This window comes from Hyperolius riggenbachi, chromosome 1, assembly GCF_040937935.1.
Source record: "Hyperolius riggenbachi isolate aHypRig1 chromosome 1, aHypRig1.pri, whole genome shotgun sequence".
Taxonomy (NCBI): Eukaryota; Metazoa; Chordata; class Amphibia; order Anura; family Hyperoliidae; genus Hyperolius; species Hyperolius riggenbachi.
In genome coordinates, this window is record NC_090646.1 from 622,823,149 (window position 1) to 622,841,774 (window position 18,626).

The window sequence follows — 18,626 nt, forward strand, 5'->3', positions numbered from 1 at the left end:
AAAGAAGGACTGTTTCACAACAGCTGAAGCAACGCTGCGGTGTGAAAGCTCGCTTAGGGCGACACTGCACCGGTGCTTTACTGATTACTGGCAAAGTGCAATGACCATGAATCCTTGCAATTGCAGCGAATCACCTATGTTAAGCATAGTTAAGCAGTCAGCACCGCAGTTCATAGACAGTCAGTAACCCAATTTTATGGTTATATAAACAGGCCTGGAGCATGGCGACCCGGACACATTATAAAAAGCACATTGTCTGGCAATAGTCAGAACCAGGCCACAGATTATACAGCGATTGCTCAATCATAAGTAATAATAATAAACTGCACTCACCCCGCATTATTGCTCACAGCTGTGATTCCTTTCACCCCCGTCTTCAGCAGCCCACCAATCAGATTCTCCGGAATCCCACAAAGACCAAAGCCTAGAACAGAACAAGGAGAGCTGAGAAGAGGCATCTGCAATACCAGACATCCAAATCCTTACCACCCATCCCTGTCAAGATTCTGCCTGTCTTTTGTGCAGCTTTTCACACATTATAATGAATGCAAAAAAAAGTGCCAATAATACACATCCAGTGCTCTCCCAGAATTTTGTTTCCAGCCAAGTGGCATGAAAAAGTAGCTGGGTGGTGTGTGAATGGGGAATGCAGGGCCAGTGCAACTCTGCTTACAGCTTAGAACAGGGGTCAGGTACCTTTTTTGGCTGAGAGAGCCATAAACGCCACATATTTTAAAATGTATTTCCATGAGAGCCATACAACATGCTTCAAACTGGGACAGTGCGCATGCGCAGCAGAGGGCTCACATCCCTGTTGCCATGGTGATGTGTGTACAGTTGATCCGCCGGGCAGCGGAAGTGTCAGACACGTCTTCAGCTTCTCTTGGGTTTTAGCAACATCAGCAATTTCCCTGAGAGCCAGACAGGAGAAATACCGACTAACAGCTTGTACAATTAGCTGGCTGACTTGGGGGTTGATTCACTTTGTAAGAGGAGATCCCTGCACTTTGGCCCAATGGGCTGCCCGTCAAGTGACAGACAGCCTATTGGGCCAATCAAAGTGTGGGGATCTCGTCCTACAAAGTCACTGGACCTGACAGGATCCAGTGTGGGACAATTGGCGTGGCTGTTAGTTTAGGGGGAGTGCAAGTAAGTTAGTAGTGAATGCTACAGCAGTAGCATGGCTACTTTGATATTTTTACTTGCGCTGCCACACTAAGCTGTGCTGCTTGAGCAGTGTAGCCTAGTGAATCAACCCTACTGATTTGTATGTGAGCCAGATGTAGCCATCAAAAGAGCCACATCTGGCTCCCAAGCCATAGTTTCCCTACCCCTGGCTTAGGAGGAGAATGAAAAGGCAAGCCAAGGACAGCTGGGTGCTCACCAACATTAGCTCTGTGCAGCACCTGGCTTAAAGAGCCTGGGGAGAATACTGTGCATATAAAGCAGGCTTCTGAATGCAGAAGAGTGACTGGGCTCTTTCATAGATACAAAGTTAGGTCAAAGCAGTAGTTCTCAGTGCAGCTGTGGTAATTAAACCCCTCTCCATTCCGAAACTTCCAGTTGCTTTCCCCCCTTTCCCCCCCTCCACAGACCGTGCTGCTTGGCTGGTGTCTGAGTGTAGAAATAGTGTTAAGCTACATTAATAGTGTTAACATTTGTTTTGGGTTAACATTTAACCCAAAACAAAGGTTCACAATAGTTATAAGCTCAGCTGTTTGTTGGATGACAATCAACCATGACAGGCTGAGGTGGGCATTTCAACAGTGACAGGGTGACTGTCAAACCATAGACACATTTTCAATCACTATCACCTAAACAGTGGCTAGAGAGTGTCATTGAAAAGATCCCAAAAAATGGAAACACAGATCCTGGCATGCAGAAAAATCGCATGCATAAACCAATAGGACAGGTATGTACATTTCCTATAGCCTGATGGTATCTCTGTGTCAATGCCTGATCCCACACTGGTTTATAGGTTTCTCTCAGACACGCAGCAGGGCAACAAGCTATTACACTCCTCCCTCTATTCATCTTCTCTTACTAATCCTTCCTTCACATTCCATATCTGGTACAATGCCACATCCAGATTACTGCTGGCAGCTGTACCGAGCTGCAGTGAGAGTGCTAAATGATAGCAGAATAGGGCAAAGGAGGAATAGACTACAATATAGTTACTGCTGCCAAGAGCTGTAATAAGAAACTGATAAGCACTGTAAAATTCTCACTTCTGACCTCAGCCACTGTATTTTATATACCCCTCTGCCACTAGATTTTATATGTCCCTTAAAGTGAATCTGAACACTTGCACAGCACAAAAGGAAAACAGAGAAATGCACCCTGTATGTATTTAAAGAGTTTAGCCTGTCTAATTCACCCTCATCTGTGACTAATCACAAGTTGTAATTTGAGCTCTCATCTGTGTCAGCTCAGGAATCCCAGCAGTACTCGGCAGAGCAGCTAATTTGTAAATACAGGATGTTACCCCTATGTCTGCTTCCCTGAAAGCAGGAAGTAGACACACTGCAGATTTATTTCAGGATTTGTACCACTTGAGAAATGTTTTTTCTTTAACTGCTTTCCGACTGCTCCACACCGATTGGTGTGAACGTGGCGGCAGCAGGACTTTGGCGTGAAGTGTTAGGGGCGGAGACACGGCTGTCCCCCTGGGCGGCAGGGAAGCCTATGACACCCGATCGCGCTCATTGGCTGACTAGGGACTGGAATAAAAATAAATTTAAAAAAAAAGAAAATGTATTAGAAAAAAAAAATATTTACAAAAAATAAATAAATAAATAAATAAACACCCTGGGAGCGATCATAGTCCACCAACAGAAAGTTCTGTTGGTGGGCAGAAAAAGGAAGGGGGGTGGAAATCGGTTGTGTGCGGCCCTGCAGTGAGGCCTTAAAGCTGCAGTGGCCTTAATTGTAAAAAATAGCCTGGTCATTAGGGAGGTTTAAGACCGTGGTCCTTAAGTGGTTACAGGTTATTATGCTGTTGCTTATTTTTTAGAGCAGAGGGGAAGTTCTGAGTTCAGGTCCGCTTATATTAACGTGGCCATTTACTTAGAAATTTTTACCGTTGATATCTAGTTGATCAATGGAATCAGCTAAAAATCTATGCCCCAGCATGGCGACTGATAGCGAAACACCAGACAAAAGATGAAACCGATCAGCGGCCGGTCGACAGATTGAACTGTGCAAACTGCAATTAGCGCTCATTTACACTATACACAATTCTGATACGATTCCAACACAATTCTGATGCGATTTCAAAGTGATTTTAAAAATTCCAGCATGCTGCATTTGTTCTGGTTTTCCTATCATCCAGTGAAAATCACATCAGAATCGCATCAAAATGGCAGTGCGATCTGCAGTGTAAAAGAAAACTCAGATAGGTTTCTAATAGATTTCATGCTGAAATTATTAAAAATCTGTGTGTTCGATCTATAGATCCCTCCCTGAGCAGATAATGATCTGAGAGGGATCTATCTTTTGGCCACATAGACAAGACATATAACTTTATATTGTGCTTTTCTCCTGGTGGACTCAAAGCACCAGAGGGCTTGCTCTATAGGCAGGTGCAGCTTACTGAACAAAAAGAGCCAATATTTAAAGAGAGTCAGAGATTAATTAAAATAATAGATTTATACATACCTGGGGCTTCCTGCAGCCCCATCCGCACGGATTGCTCCCACGCCGCCATCCTCAGCCGTCTATCGCCGGTACCGGGTCTTGTAACTTCAGCCAGTCGTGGCCAGTTGTACGCATGCGCAGTGACTCCCTCTGTCTCTCCAGTGCCTGCCTTACGCACGCGCTGTACGGAGGGAGTGCATTGCGTTTGCGTCGACTGGCCGAAGTTACGGGAGCCGGTACCGGCAATAGAGACGGCTGAGGACGGCGGCGTGGGAGCGATCCGTGCAGATGGGGCTGGAGGAAGCCTCAGGTATGTATAAATCTATTGTTTCAATTCATCTCTGAGTCTCTTTAAGCCGTGGTCTTGTGTCAGAGGCAGAGCCCTTAACCATTACACTATCCAGACCAGTGCATGGCCATAGCCATATACCAATAGATGAGCACCAGATTTGACAAATGTGATGCGAGAGGGATCGAATCCTTTTACACACTGTACACAGATTTTTATATATATGTTACGGCCAGAACCCAAAGTGTGGCCACTTCGCGTTCTGGCCGGCCAATGTGCAAAGTGGCCGCAGCACAGCGGCCAATGTTAGAAATGGAACGATTACACTAAGCTACAATGTATTTTACGTCCGTCTCGCTGCGGCCAAATGTATTACAAGTTGGTTAATTTAATGAAATATAGCCGGCGGCAATGTAATAGATGAAGCTGCCGGCTTTCGCACTGCCTCCTCTCCTCCTCCTCCCCCCGCCTCTCTCCTCTCCCTGCCTCCTATACAATATACGGAGCAGCCGCCGGCTTTCGCACTGCCTCCTCTCCTCCTCCCCCCGCCTCTCTCCTCTCCCTGCCTCCTATACAATATACGGAGCAGCCGCCGGCTTTCGCACTGCCTCCTCTCCTCCTCCCCCCGCCTCTCTCCTCTCCCTGCCTCCTATACAATATACGGAGCAGCCGGCGGCGACATGTGATCAAACAGATCACATGCTTCTCCAGGAGTTCTCCTAAGCATTGCGATCCTTACTCATAACAAACCCTAGATAAACACTATGGCCTCTAGTGCTTGTCACAGGACACAGGCCATGGACAGACAGGGAGGAGTGCCTGCAGCTATTGTTAGCTGCGTATGTAATGTTTCTCTTGTGGTGTTCAGCTGCTCAGTACCTGAAATGACCTCCACACTGCAAAGGATCACACAGTAAATCTTCACTCCTCGCGAGTCACATGACCAGAATCCCAGCAAGTCCTGTTTTGCTGCTTTTTTGTCTTGTGTTGCTGTGAGTGGGGTTGCATTGCAAACACAAAAACGTAGTAAATGTAGCATAAAGGGAATCTTCTCTCTGTTGGTATCACGCTTTTCTCTTGCTGAAACTCAGCTTCTCAGCCTAAAGTCCGGTACACACTTGCAATTGTGATTGGCCAATCACTGACCAATTTTACCACCTCCATGTAGTGTGAAGGTCAAAAGATATTGAATACTATGAAGCAAGCTCTCATACTACATGGAGGTGGTAAAAGTAGTCAGCGATTGGCCAATTAGAAATTAAAGTGTGTACCAGGCTTAATTCATACTAGCAATACACCATGAAACTTGAGGAACAGCTGTTTTGGAGACATGCGCTTTAAGCTCTCCATACACTTCGCGATTTTCCCATTCAATTTGATTGATCTGCAGGGAATCGGTTTCCCCAAAATATCCAATCAACTTTCTGTCAATTTTGACTACAAATCAGGACAGGACAGAAGATCTAGGTTGACTGGGGGCAGGAGTGGTGGTAGATTGACGGCTTATAGTGTTGCATTGCAGCTTGATACATTTTTAATAGATTTCCTGCTGGAATCTGTTCCTGTACTTCCTGATTAGGGTGCCAATCTATAAGTGTATGATCAGCTCTAGGGACATTCTGCTGCAGTTCCTTTAAAGTATGCATGCCTAGAACGCTGAGCAGCCCAGGTGACGCTGTCCAGGGTTCTGGTCTTTCACACTGAAAGGGAAGAGGACTGTATTATACAGAGGACCCCCTCATCATACCGTTACATAGACTGAGTCTCTGGGAGCCTGGAAACTGGATTACTGCAGCTCTGTACAATTAGCAAGATGACACATCATTGCATTCCAGCGGATCCTGAGGTGTGGCTAGTTTACAAGGACATCAAAGGATGAATTGCATATTCAGCAGCAATGCATCGTGGGAGACAACATATGCTCACTCCAACCTGAATTATCGCAAATACCTTCTGTTTTAAGGAAGGCAAACTTTTGTTTTGCTAGACATTTTAGGAAGGGGCTTTTTGGTCCTTTGTAGCCCCTTACTCACTCCTAGGAGTTCTGGTTCACTATGAGCTTGCTGGGTACTCTGTAACTCTAATTTAGCTGAGCAGTTTGTTAAAGTGAACCAGAGACGAAGCACCCTCATGTATTTTACCATATATATCAGTGGGAACATTAGAGAAAACCCCTACCCTGCTCTCTGCTTCATTCTTCACTGCTCAGCCTGCTTGTTTCAGCCCTGATAAAATCCCTGACTGAGCATTCAGTCTGGCTTTGCTCAGGAATCATTATAGCTGAGTCTGTCTTCTTTGATGCCTTTTTAAGCCCAAGCCTGCCTCCTTCTGGCTCTGCTATAATGACTCGGCTATAATGATTCCTGAGAAAAGCCAGACTGAATGCTCAGTCGGGGATTTTATCAGGGCTGAGAACAAGCAGGGTGAGCAGTGAAGGATGAAACACAGAGCAGGGTAGGTGTTTTCTCTCATGTTCCCACTGATATATATGGTAAAATACATAGGGTGCTTCATCTCTGGATCACTTCAAAGGGACACTGAGGAGTAAAAAAAAAAAAAAAAAAAAAAAATAATCACAACTTACCTGGGGCTTTCTCCAGGCCACCGTAGGTCGGGAGGTCCCCCGGTGTCCTCCTGGCTCCTCTCCCGGTCCCTCCGCATAAATCACGACCGGCGACACCGGGGCCGAGTGTCGGGCTGACGCTTCCTGAACGGCCACGTTTATCGTCATCAACTCGCCCGCTATGCATCATCAAGGCGGTTGGCATGACAGTACTGCACATGCGCAGTTTTCTAACTCTAAACTGTGCATGCGCAGTACTGTTACGCCAGCCACCGTGATGATGCATAGCGGCCGGCATGATGACGATAAAGGTGGCTGTTCAGGAAGCGTCAGCCCGACACTCGGCCCCGGTGTCGTCGGTCGTGATTTATGCGGAGGGACCGGGAAAGGAGCCAGGAGGACGCCGGGGGACCTCCCGACCTATGGTGGCCTGGAGAAAGCCCCAGGTAAATTCCGATTTTATTTTTTTTTTACTCCTCAAAATCCCTTTAAAGAGAACCAGAGAGGATCTAAAGAAAAGCTTTTATACATACCTGGGGCTTCCTCCAGCCCCATACGCATGGATCGCTCCCACGCCGCCGTCCTCCACCGGTACCGGGTCCCGTCATTACCGCCAGTCGGCCGGCGGACTCGGCCAATTCTCCGCATCACAGGGGCTCCCTCCATACAGGTACGCGTGTGGCTGCCTACTGCGCAGCCGCATGCGTAAGGGTATGGAGGGAGCCCCTGTGATACAGACAATTGGCCGCGTCCGCCGGAAGTGACGGGACCCGGTACCGGCGATAGAGGAAGTGGAGGACGGCGGCGTGGGAGCGATCCAGGCTTATGGGGCTGGAAGAAGCCCCAGGTATGTATAAAAGCTTTTTCTATTTTTACAGTTCATTCCTCTCTGGTTCCCTTTAAAGCTAGTAGCTGTGCAGGAGCAGAATACTCCCAGCCTCAGGAGAGGGACCATGGAGATGTGCAGCCAGAGCCTCAGTTGGTGGACCTTACCAGGAATGCCATCAGTGGGTTAGACAAAGAGGGAGCCCATTACAGGAAGCTGGAGGAAGCATAAATCCTTGTTTGTTTTTATCTTAGGTACACTTCATAAGCTGAGCAGATCAATTTTGTATACCTCTCAATCCTTATGCAACAGTATGTACTACATACCGGTACTGTCTATTGTACAGAGCCACAGACGATGCGGGCACTGTATAAATCAATAAGTAATAATACTCACCACCGACAAGTAATGTGGAGCCATCAGGTATGTCTTTGACCGCATCAACAGGATCACTGTAGAATTTGGCATTGTGAGAACTGGATGTAGAAAAGTAACAGCCGCAGCCCTGAAAGAAGAGGGGGGGGGGGGGGGGGGGTGAAGGTCAATGAGTGGAAGTAAATGGTTAAGTGCACAGGTAATCCCAACATGTTACACATAATTACCCAGCACTAAAAGCATAAGGAGGCCTCAGGAAGCAAAGTCTTTATGGCATAATAAATATTTCCAAGACAGGCACCCATGTATCACGTTTACAGCTGAAAAATATCAACGTTTTATGGATACTACAGTTGTTTTTTATATGTATGCGGTTGATATAGATCTGAACACTGTAAAGTAGAACACCGGCTAAAACATGATATTGTTGTTTTTAATACGGTAAGTGCAGAAAGATAAGAATCTGATGTGTTTTTAATACAGACGTCTGACGGCGATGGAATGAAGATCCGGGACACTGGAGGAAGCCTGCCAAAAGATATGAGAGCCTTGGGGGCACACATTACATTAATGGGGTACAAAGAAAAAACCTCAATATCCCCCATGACGAGATGGACTAGTTCAAACCCTGTCAAATCTGTAAGATTTTTTTAAAGCCATTGTAAGTGACACCAACATAGGAAAAAGAATGAGGCACGTGCCAAAATTTTGGCGTCACACTGGAGAGGATATGGTAATATCACAAACTGTTAGTCCTCCTTTCCACAGACCGCTGATAGGCAGTGAAATGCCTCTCAAACTCTCTCAACTGCTCACTGCTGCCTAGTAACTGCTTGTTGCTGCATGATAACTGCTCACTGCTGCCTAGTAACTGCTCGTTGCTGCATGATAACTGCTTACTTCTGCTTGGTAACTGCTTGCTGAGCACACAGCTCAACAGTTCGTGGAAAGGAGGCCTTAGCCTGCTAACCATTATCAAGCCGTCTTGTACTCTTTATTTCAACACTGTCACACCCACTGCCTCCAGTATCAGAGCCGGTTCACACAGACACATTCACAGCAGTAAACGACGGGCACGACGCTCTTCGTTTAAGCGCCAGTCGGCCGGCGGACTCGGCCAATTCTCCGCATCACAGGGGCTCCCTCCATACAGGTACGCGTGTGGCTGCCTACTGCGCAGCCGCATGCGTAAGGGTATGGAGGGAGCCCCTGTGATACAGACAATTGGCCGCGTCCGCCGGAAGTGACGGGACCCGGTACCGGCGATAGAGGAAGTGGAGGACGGCGGCGTGGGAGCGATCCAGGCTTATGGGGCTGGAAGAAGCCCCAGGTATGTATAAAAGCTTTTTCTATTTTTACAGTTCATTCCTCTCTGGTTCCCTTTAAAGCTAGTAGCTGTGCAGGAGCAGAATACTCCCAGCCTCAGGAGAGGGACCATGGAGATGTGCAGCCAGAGCCTCAGTTGGTGGACCTTACCAGGAATGCCATCAGTGGGTTAGACAAAGAGGGAGCCCATTACAGGAAGCTGGAGGAAGCATAAATCCTTGTTTGTTTTTATCTTAGGTACACTTCATAAGCTGAGCAGATCAATTTTGTATACCTCTCAATCCTTATGCAACAGTATGTACTACATACCGGTACTGTCTATTGTACAGAGCCACAGACGATGCGGGCACTGTATAAATCAATAAGTAATAATACTCACCACCGACAAGTAATGTGGAGCCATCAGGTATGTCTTTGACCGCATCAACAGGATCACTGTAGAATTTGGCATTGTGAGAACTGGATGTAGAAAAGTAACAGCCGCAGCCCTGAAAGAAGAGGGGGGGGGGGGGGGGGGTGAAGGTCAATGAGTGGAAGTAAATGGTTAAGTGCACAGGTAATCCCAACATGTTACACATAATTACCCAGCACTAAAAGCATAAGGAGGCCTCAGGAAGCAAAGTCTTTATGGCATAATAAATATTTCCAAGACAGGCACCCATGTATCACGTTTACAGCTGAAAAATATCAACGTTTTATGGATACTACAGTTGTTTTTTATATGTATGCGGTTGATATAGATCTGAACACTGTAAAGTAGAACACCGGCTAAAACATGATATTGTTGTTTTTAATACGGTAAGTGCAGAAAGATAAGAATCTGATGTGTTTTTAATACAGACGTCTGACGGCGATGGAATGAAGATCCGGGACACTGGAGGAAGCCTGCCAAAAGATATGAGAGCCTTGGGGGCACACATTACATTAATGGGGTACAAAGAAAAAACCTCAATATCCCCCATGACGAGATGGACTAGTTCAAACCCTGTCAAATCTGTAAGATTTTTTTAAAGCCATTGTAAGTGACACCAACATAGGAAAAAGAATGAGGCACGTGCCAAAATTTTGGCGTCACACTGGAGAGGATATGGTAATATCACAAACTGTTAGTCCTCCTTTCCACAGACCGCTGATAGGCAGTGAAATGCCTCTCAAACTCTCTCAACTGCTCACTGCTGCCTAGTAACTGCTTGTTGCTGCATGATAACTGCTCACTGCTGCCTAGTAACTGCTCGTTGCTGCATGATAACTGCTTACTTCTGCTTGGTAACTGCTTGCTGAGCACACAGCTCAACAGTTCGTGGAAAGGAGGCCTTAGCCTGCTAACCATTATCAAGCCGTCTTGTACTCTTTATTTCAACACTGTCACACCCACTGCCTCCAGTATCAGAGCCGGTTCACACAGACACATTCACAGCAGTAAACGACGGGCACGACGCTCTTCGTTTAAGCGCTATCCATTCGAGTGAATAAACTGCCACCGGCACAATCATTTCGAACACATTGAATCCAGCGCAGGAGATTTGGGCCCAGCCGGCGCCACCATAGACTGTAATAGGTATTACATCTATAGCGGCGCTCAGTGAGTAGCTTTGGCGCTTTCAGAAGATGGATCTGAAGTTACTTTTAAAACACTGTAATTCAGCCGCCAGCAATAGCTGAAAGCCGAATTACATACGTCCCCACCATCCATGTGGACCTGGAGGGGGAATAGTATTTAACGCCGCAGGGACATGTGCAGCAGCAGGATAAGCCATATACTGGCTGTATCCTGTGCCCAAGTCTCCCGGCAGCGATTTACTTCGTACTCCAATCAGTTACCTTCCTTCGCATAAACAATGCGGCGCTCAATTTCAACGTTTCCAGTCTTCTCGTTTTTCCTTGGACGCAACATGCAGCATCCCGTGTCATATAAATGCTGCGCTTCTGTTTCCCTCAGCGGGGGTAAAACACATATGCTGAACAACGGGAGCCGATGCCAAACACTTCTGTACTGAAAGCCAGCATAGCGCAGATAACACAAGACGTTCTGAACTGTCAATAAGACCGGTAGTGCGCTTTGACACACACAAGGTGATACAAGGAAACTGAAATGCAGGTAAATCTTTTTACAATTAGTGTTCATGTACTTTTCACTGTTAAAGTTTAACGTGAGTTTAAATGCAGTTCAGCAGTTCATTCCTGATTTACTACTACAGCTTGGTCATGTCAATCTTATTATGGTGCGGGGGTAGGAGGGGGGGAGGCATGAGCTTTGAAGTAGTTAAATGTTTATACTTAAAAAAAATATATATATATCTAATTTTTATATTACAATTGAATGTTAAAGGGCAGCTAAAGAAAAAAAAACAGAAAAAAAAAACAAAAGAAAAATGTTAGATACTTACCTGCATAGAGATAAGCCTGTGGATAGTTTAGAGGCCTCCCTGATCTTCCTACTCCACTCCGTTCCAGCACTGGGAACCTCTTTACAATATTCAAAATTAACCTCCATGGCAGTATGATTCCTACAGTATAACATTTTCATGTGCTTTTAGACCCTAAAAGCATGAAAAAAAATCATACCATGAGAGAGATCTGCAGCAGCCCAGCACTCACCTCTCCCTGGGCTCCAGTGCTACAGTTTTCCCTCCGTCCTCCGGGTGGCGCTGTAACCCTATAGTAAGATTGCTGGCTGTCGTCATGACGACAGAGGGCAATCTCACCACGGGGAAGCAGAGCCTCGGAGGACAGGAAGTAGAATGGCAGCCGACGTTGGGATCCCCTGGTAGGTGAGTTGAAATGCTCCCGCTTCGCGCATTGCTCTACACACAGCCTCCGGCGGCTACCCCGACTGTAGGTCTGGGTTACCACTTTGAGCTGCGGTTTTCCACCCCGACTACAGCTCGGGGTTACCACCAAGGAGGTTAATGATGAATATTGCTCGTGACTGCACTCCCCTCCTTGTACAAGCGTGGCTACTCTGTGCCGGCACAAATTACAACCTGCCCCAGCGTGCAACTGCGCTGGTGTGATCCTACTAGCAGGTGCTCAGTGTGGCCGCAATCGTACATGAAGGGGAGCGTGGCCGATGAGATGAAGAAGGTCCCAGCCGGCAGCAGAGGGGTCGTATAGGATGTGGAAGGCTCTGGAGCATCCTGAAGATGGAAGCAAAAAACAGCGATAAAAACTAACATTCCTAACACCCAGACCCTCCCTCACCACCCCCGCCCAAATAAACAAAAACAAAAAAAACAAACAACTATTTTTCACTAGGAGCATTACGTTGTGCCCCTTTTCTACTGTGGAAATCTGGGGCATTCAGATTTTAAAGAGAACCTCCGGACTAAAAATCTACTCGGCAGAACTGAAAAGTCTTGGGGGCTTGATTCACAAAGCGGTGCTAACTGTTAGCACGCATGTCAGAAGCCCCTTAGCACGCCTAAAAGAGCTTTTCGTGCGCTAATTTGCGCGCGAACTGCATTGCGCGCAAACTTATGTGCGCAAAACTTCACGCGCGTAAACCTTTATGCGCACAGTAAACCTTTATGCGCACAGTAAACCTTTATGCGTGCATAAAGGTTTACACGCGTAAAGTTTTGCGCACGATTTCTTAAAGCTTTGTGCGTGCTAAGTACTTAGCACCCTAGTTAGCACGCCCAAAGCCTTTAGGCATGCTAACTAGGTTAGCACCGCTTTGTGAATCGAGCCCAAGGTGTTTCTTTAACAGTTTCACAGCATCAGAACTTTGTTTTTCTTACCAAAGCATCATTTTTAGCTGCATTTTTAACTAAGCAGCTCCACCCATCAAAGAAAAAAAAGCCCAGGCTTTTTTTCCCTGATGCTGTGCAGAGCATGATGGGATTTCCAATGTTGTTATTCACATTGCCTAGCAACTGGGAGAGGTGCTCAGGACAAAGGACAGTTGGAACTGTGTCTCATGCTCACTGTCACCTCCTGTCAACCAAAAAGATGGCTGCCATCATGAAATCAAACATTTGCCTGTTCTTTTAAAACAAGGTGGGTAAGATATTATATTACCTATTTTAATTAACACTAGCCGACCCGCGGCGTAGCATACGCCGCATAAGAGGGTAAAGGGCAGGAAGTGGGTATTGGGCACAGTGGCGGGGAGGGGGGTCAGACCCCCCCTAAACTGGGTCCCCCATGTGTGCTCTACCTTCAGCTTAAGCTCAGCAGGAACCTCCCCCTCCTGCTTAAGCACAGTAGCAGCTGCCACTATTAGTAAGAGGCAGCGGGCGGGGATGACTAACCTCTTCCGTGTTCCATCGTGCGTTCCACTGTCGTCACTTCCTGCAATGCCGCACACTGTATTGGTGTAATTTGCCTTTTTAAAACAGAAGGAAATCTGCAATAATTCAGTTATAAGTGAACATTTGTGGTTACCCACAATGCACTGTTACTAAATATGCAAATTACTCTTTTTCCCCCTTGGTAAGCAAGCATCCAGAGCTACTGGTGTTGCATAGCAAGCACATAGCTTTAAATTTTACACAGTCATACCAAACCCACATGTAGAAAGCCTGTTTCAGACTTTTGGTCCTCATCAGTACATGGCAGGGATTGATACAGCTGTATGAGATAGGGTTTGGACCAGTACAACAGAGTAACCAAGCAGCTCAGGGTGACCCAAACCACTCGGAATGTATAGGGGGATAAAAGGGACCAAAAAGACCTCCTACAAAGAAAAGCAAAGCTTGGTGTAATTTGCCTTCCTAAAACAGAAGGAAATCTGCAATAATTAATCTATAAGTGAACATTTGTGGTTACCCACAATGCACTGCTACTAAATATGCAAATAATTCCTTTTCACCCTTAGTAACCCTTAGTTGGTTTATAGCAAGCCTATAGCTTTAAATTTTACACAGCCATATCAAACCCACTTATGACAGCCTGTTTCAGACTTTTGGTTCTCATCTGTACATGGCAAGGATTGATATGGCTGTATGAGATAGGGCTTGGACCAGTACAATAACCAAGCAGCTCAGGGTGACCCAAACCACTCGGCATGTATAGGTGGATAATAGTGTTGTCCGGATCATGAACGATTCGGATATTTGATCCGAATCTCTTTTGTGAGTCGAATCATCCGGATCATCAAAATGAACAGATTCGGATCAAAAGGGGTGGAGCCAGGAGCAGCATGCCCCCCTCTCTCAGCGGGCAGCGGGGTCCTGGAAGCAGAGCGGAGATGGATCGCTCAGTTGGAGGGGAGCCAGCCAGCCTTGCAGGGACAGGTAGTTGGGAGAGGGGACATGGGTGCCACTGCCAGATATGTGTGGAGCACACTACTGGCTGCAATGTGCTGCTGATTATAGGCTGTCTGTTGTAGTTGTGAACAAATGGGAAACTTTTGGCTGAGAAGCACAGCTCAGTAACTCTGCAGACAGCTTGGAACAGTGATTGCTGTGCAATATGATCCTCCTGTACTCTGCTCTAAACAGCTGCACTTATCTTCTCCCTAAATTTATGATGTGTTCGAGGTGAGAAAGGGGAATGCTTTCTTTCACTGTGAGACGTTTGCATTCAGAGTATACAGATGAACATATAGGTGAAATATATGTAAAGCATATGATTGCAATTGGGTATTGTGTGCAAAAAAACATTTCTGCTCTCTGCTCACCACTCTTCGTTCACCTCCTCCCTTCTCTTCACTCCCTGCCTGTCTCTGTCCCACATCCCCCTTCTCTATCTGTTCACCCCTCTCCCCTTCTCTGTCTGTCCACCCCCCTCCCTTTCTCTGTCCGTCCACCCCCTCCCCTTCTTTTTCTGTCCACCCCCCTTCCCTTCTTTGTCTGTCCACCCCCCTCCCCTTCTTTGTCTGTCCACCCCCCTCCCCTTCTCTGTCTGTCCACCCCCTCCCCTGTCTGTCCACCCCCCTCCCCTTCTCTGTCTGTCCACCCCCCTCCCCTTCTCTGTCTGTCCACTGCAGGGAAAGTCCTGTCCTGCTAGTCATTTCACCCCCCCAATGCTTCCCTAGTAAAATGATCTGAGATTTGGATCAAAGATCTTTTCAATGATCCGATTCAAATCATCCGAATCATTGAAAAGATCCGAACTTCGCATCTCTAGTGGATAAAAGGGACCAAAAAGACCTTCCACTAAAAATATCAAAGCTTGGTGTAATTTGCCTTCTTAAAACAGAAGAAAATCTGCAATAATTCTGCTATAAGTGAACATTTGTGATTACCCACAATGCACCACTACTAAATATGCAAATTATTGCTTTTCACCCTTAGTAAGCCAAGCAAGCCTATAGCTTTAAGTTTTACACAGTCATATCAATCCCGCATGTGACAGCCTGTTTCAGACATTTGATCCTCATCAGAACGTAGCAGGGATTGATAAGGCTGTATGAGATAGGGCTTGGACCAGTACAACAGAGTAACCAAGCAGCTCAGGGTGACCCAAACTACCAAGAATGTATAGAAGGATAAAATAGACCAAAAAGCCCTTCTACTAAAAAAAAGCAAATCTTGGTGTAATTTTCCTTCTTAAAACAGAAGCAAATCTGCAATAATTCAGCTATAAGTGAACATTTGTGGTTACCCACAATGCACTGCTACTGAATATGCAAATTATCCCTTTTTGCCCTTGGTTTGATAGGACACTACTTCTTCTTCTTGCTTGGACCAGCCCCTTCTTCTTGCTTGGACCGGCCCTGGGGGCAGGGCGCTACTTCTTCTTCTGGCTTGGACCAGCACCTTCTTCTTGCTTGGACCGGCCCTGGGGGCAGGGCGCTACTTCTTCTTCTTGTTTGAAGGTTGAGGCACTTACTCTATTATATATTTAGATAACTAATGTAAGTTAATGACAGTATGTTTAGGCTGGAGTTCCTCTTTAACCTAAGTGCAATCGCACAGCCTGCTGTATTTTTCTTGCAAGTACACTTCGGTAGTTGTTTGTAGGAGTGCACCAAAATTGCAGTGCTAGTCTACTGTAGGGGACCCAGCAGGAAACCTCATAGGAAACAGCTGTCCAATCACAGCACAAAGGATTGTGATTGGCTAAATAGTGTGGGCGTAGTTTACTATAACCTATTGGAGACCTAGCAGTTCAAGAGGGTGCTGTCCATCCAATCGCGTTAGCTAAATTTCCCTATGAGGTTTCCTGCTGGGTTGCCTAAAGTAGACTAGCACCAAAATCGCATAACAAGCTTGGTACTATGCTATTGTCATGCGATCTCAGTATGCGCTGTAAAGCCCCACCCCTTATCTCCAGAAAATCACAATCACACTGTACAGAATGACCATCACGCGAAAAATATGGAATGCGATCAGAACCGCAGCGCGATTGCCATTTGCAGTGGAAAAGGGATCTGAGGGCGATAGCAACCATAAATCACTACGTTTTGAAGCACTGTACAGTAAACTGGATAGCGCTTCCGATTAGCCCTTTTTTTAAAAAAAATACATTTTATTATACTTGCCAGGTGTCTCAATGTCTGGCTTACGTCTGTAGCCCCACCTCCTAAAGGAAGTGGTCATAGGTGCTTCTCTAGGACCTAGTTTCTCAACGTGTGGTACGCGTACCCCAGGGGGTACATCTGTCGGTTCCAGGGGGTACTCGGGCCTGATATACTTCACCAAGAATAACAGATTTAGAGTTTCAGAAAATGATAAATCTTATTTAAACAACACCAAATTAGTGTTTTAACTAATTAAAAGCAATAGTAAATGCTTGGAAATAGTTTAGAACCAATTATAGTGTACTACAATTAAATATATATTTGCCAAGGGGTTCTTGTGATAATGTTTACTATGCTAGGGGGTACTTGGTGAGTACAGAGCTTTAAAAGGGGTACATACCGATAAAATGTTGAGAAACACTGCTCTAGGACCAATCAGAGGAGCTCCTGTGAACTCTTCTGTTAAGGGGCAGGGCTATGGACAGAAGCCAGACATCGGGACACCCAGTAAGGGCTGGAACCCACTAGAGCGATTTTTTGAGCGTTTAGGGAGCAATTCAAAACGCTAGCGATTTCCCTAAACACTCAGCTAATGTTAATGGATGGGCCAAATTCCACTGGAGCGATTGCGAATAGCTAAATTTTTGAGTGTTAGCGTTTCTGCAATGTAAAGCTTATAAACGCTGGCGTAATCGCTCATGAATCTCTATACAGAGCGATTTGCTAAGATTTTTAAATTACTGCACACTAAAAAAAAATAAAAAATTGTAAGGACCAATCAGAATTAAAAACGCTAATCGCAAATCGCTACACAATCGTTGGCAAAAAGCTTACACTTTTTAAAATCGCTACCAAAATCGCAAGAAAACACTCATGAAATTGAATTAAAAAACACTCATAAACGCTAGCGATTGCGATTTGCGCTTTGTAGTGGGTTTCAGGCCTAAGTATCATTCATTTTAATATTCAAATTGCTTGGCCCCCAAATCGCTGCAAAATCGCTTTTCAAAACGATTTTGCAGCACTTCCATACTTGGCATTGATTGCAAAACGCTCAAAATGCTTCATGCCCTGCAATTGCGATTACCCCTAATCGCAATCGCAGTAGTGGGTTCAGCACCATTTAAATACATCGGCAAAACACTGCCAAAAACACAGCAGCCCTGAGTGACAAAAATATAAACTCTGCAAACTGCTGTGTAAGATTTTAGCCCTACATAAATACAAAACAAACATTTTACATATTGATGGTAGAATAACAGTCAACATATTTCCCACTTTTTTCTATTGTGTGCATTACAGTTTACATAGGTGACCTTGCAAAGAGGGCATTCCATTCAGAAACAATGCAATCTCCAGTGAGGGAAATGTTCCATGACAACACAGGTGACAAGCACCGCCATGTGACAAAGACTCTGTTACAATGTAGCAGCCAGGGACATTTCCCCAAACAGCTGCTGCTGCACCTCCTCTGCCAACTTTCTCCCTCCACCACAACTTGCAGGTGGCCCCTGCGTCACTCTGACGTCAAGGTCATTCCACAGCCAGTGGCACTCAGGGCTAAGCTGCTATATAAAGTCAGGTGCTGGGCATGAATGGGCATATATGGCTGCTATGCATTAACCTGCAGCCACAGTTTCCAATGCATGTCTAGCAGGTGGAGGAGCATGCAGGGTGCTGTGCAGGCATTAGGCCAGCACTGCCAGCAGCCCTGTGCCAGGGAAAGAGGTAAACAGCTCAGGGAAGCAGCAGGGCAGCTGCTGGCATACGTACCTTGCTGTGTGCAGTCCAGGCTGTGCTGGCAGCCACTCTCCTGCTCCATGTGCTCTGCAGGCTGAGCCCTCTCCCCAGCACAGGCAGGAATTTACACGCAGACATCCTCCAGCGACACAGAGCAGCACAATCCAACCACACAAGGCAGAGAGAGAAGAGACTGAGGCCCAGATCAGTGCAGAGAGGAGGGGAGGAGGGCGCCCATGACGTGTAGGAGGGCTGGAGACTCCCGTCTGCCTGATCAGAGCTGGGAGGTGTGAGCTGAGGGTGGGACTGCACGCCTAGCATATCATTATTATGCCAATAAAGCCAGCCTTATCTAACCTTACAGCACAGAGGCTTCTGTATCAGCAGCACTAGGATGTGGCAGTGACCCTATCAGCAGTATATCTCTATCAGTAGTGCTAGGATGTGGCAGTGACCCTATCAA

At 46.2% G+C, this 18,626-nt stretch overlaps 1 protein-coding gene across 1 annotated transcript in view; it reads right to left on the reverse strand.

Moving 5' to 3' along the window:
• LOC137529073 (succinyl-CoA:3-ketoacid coenzyme A transferase 1, mitochondrial-like) overlaps positions 1-18,279 on the reverse strand; it is a 219,170-nt gene extending 200,891 nt beyond the window's left edge. Inside the window, exons 1-4 of the mRNA XM_068250995.1 lie at positions 18,197-18,279; positions 9,395-9,503; positions 7,711-7,819; positions 334-424 (exon numbers count right to left, since the gene is read on the reverse strand). Of these exons, the coding sequence (XP_068107096.1) occupies positions 334-424; positions 7,711-7,819; positions 9,395-9,466 (272 nt within the window). The 5' untranslated portion in view covers positions 9,467-9,503; positions 18,197-18,279. The remainder of the gene's footprint in view (positions 1-333; positions 425-7,710; positions 7,820-9,394; positions 9,504-18,196) is intronic.
• Between the last annotated feature and the right edge of the window lie 347 nt (positions 18,280-18,626).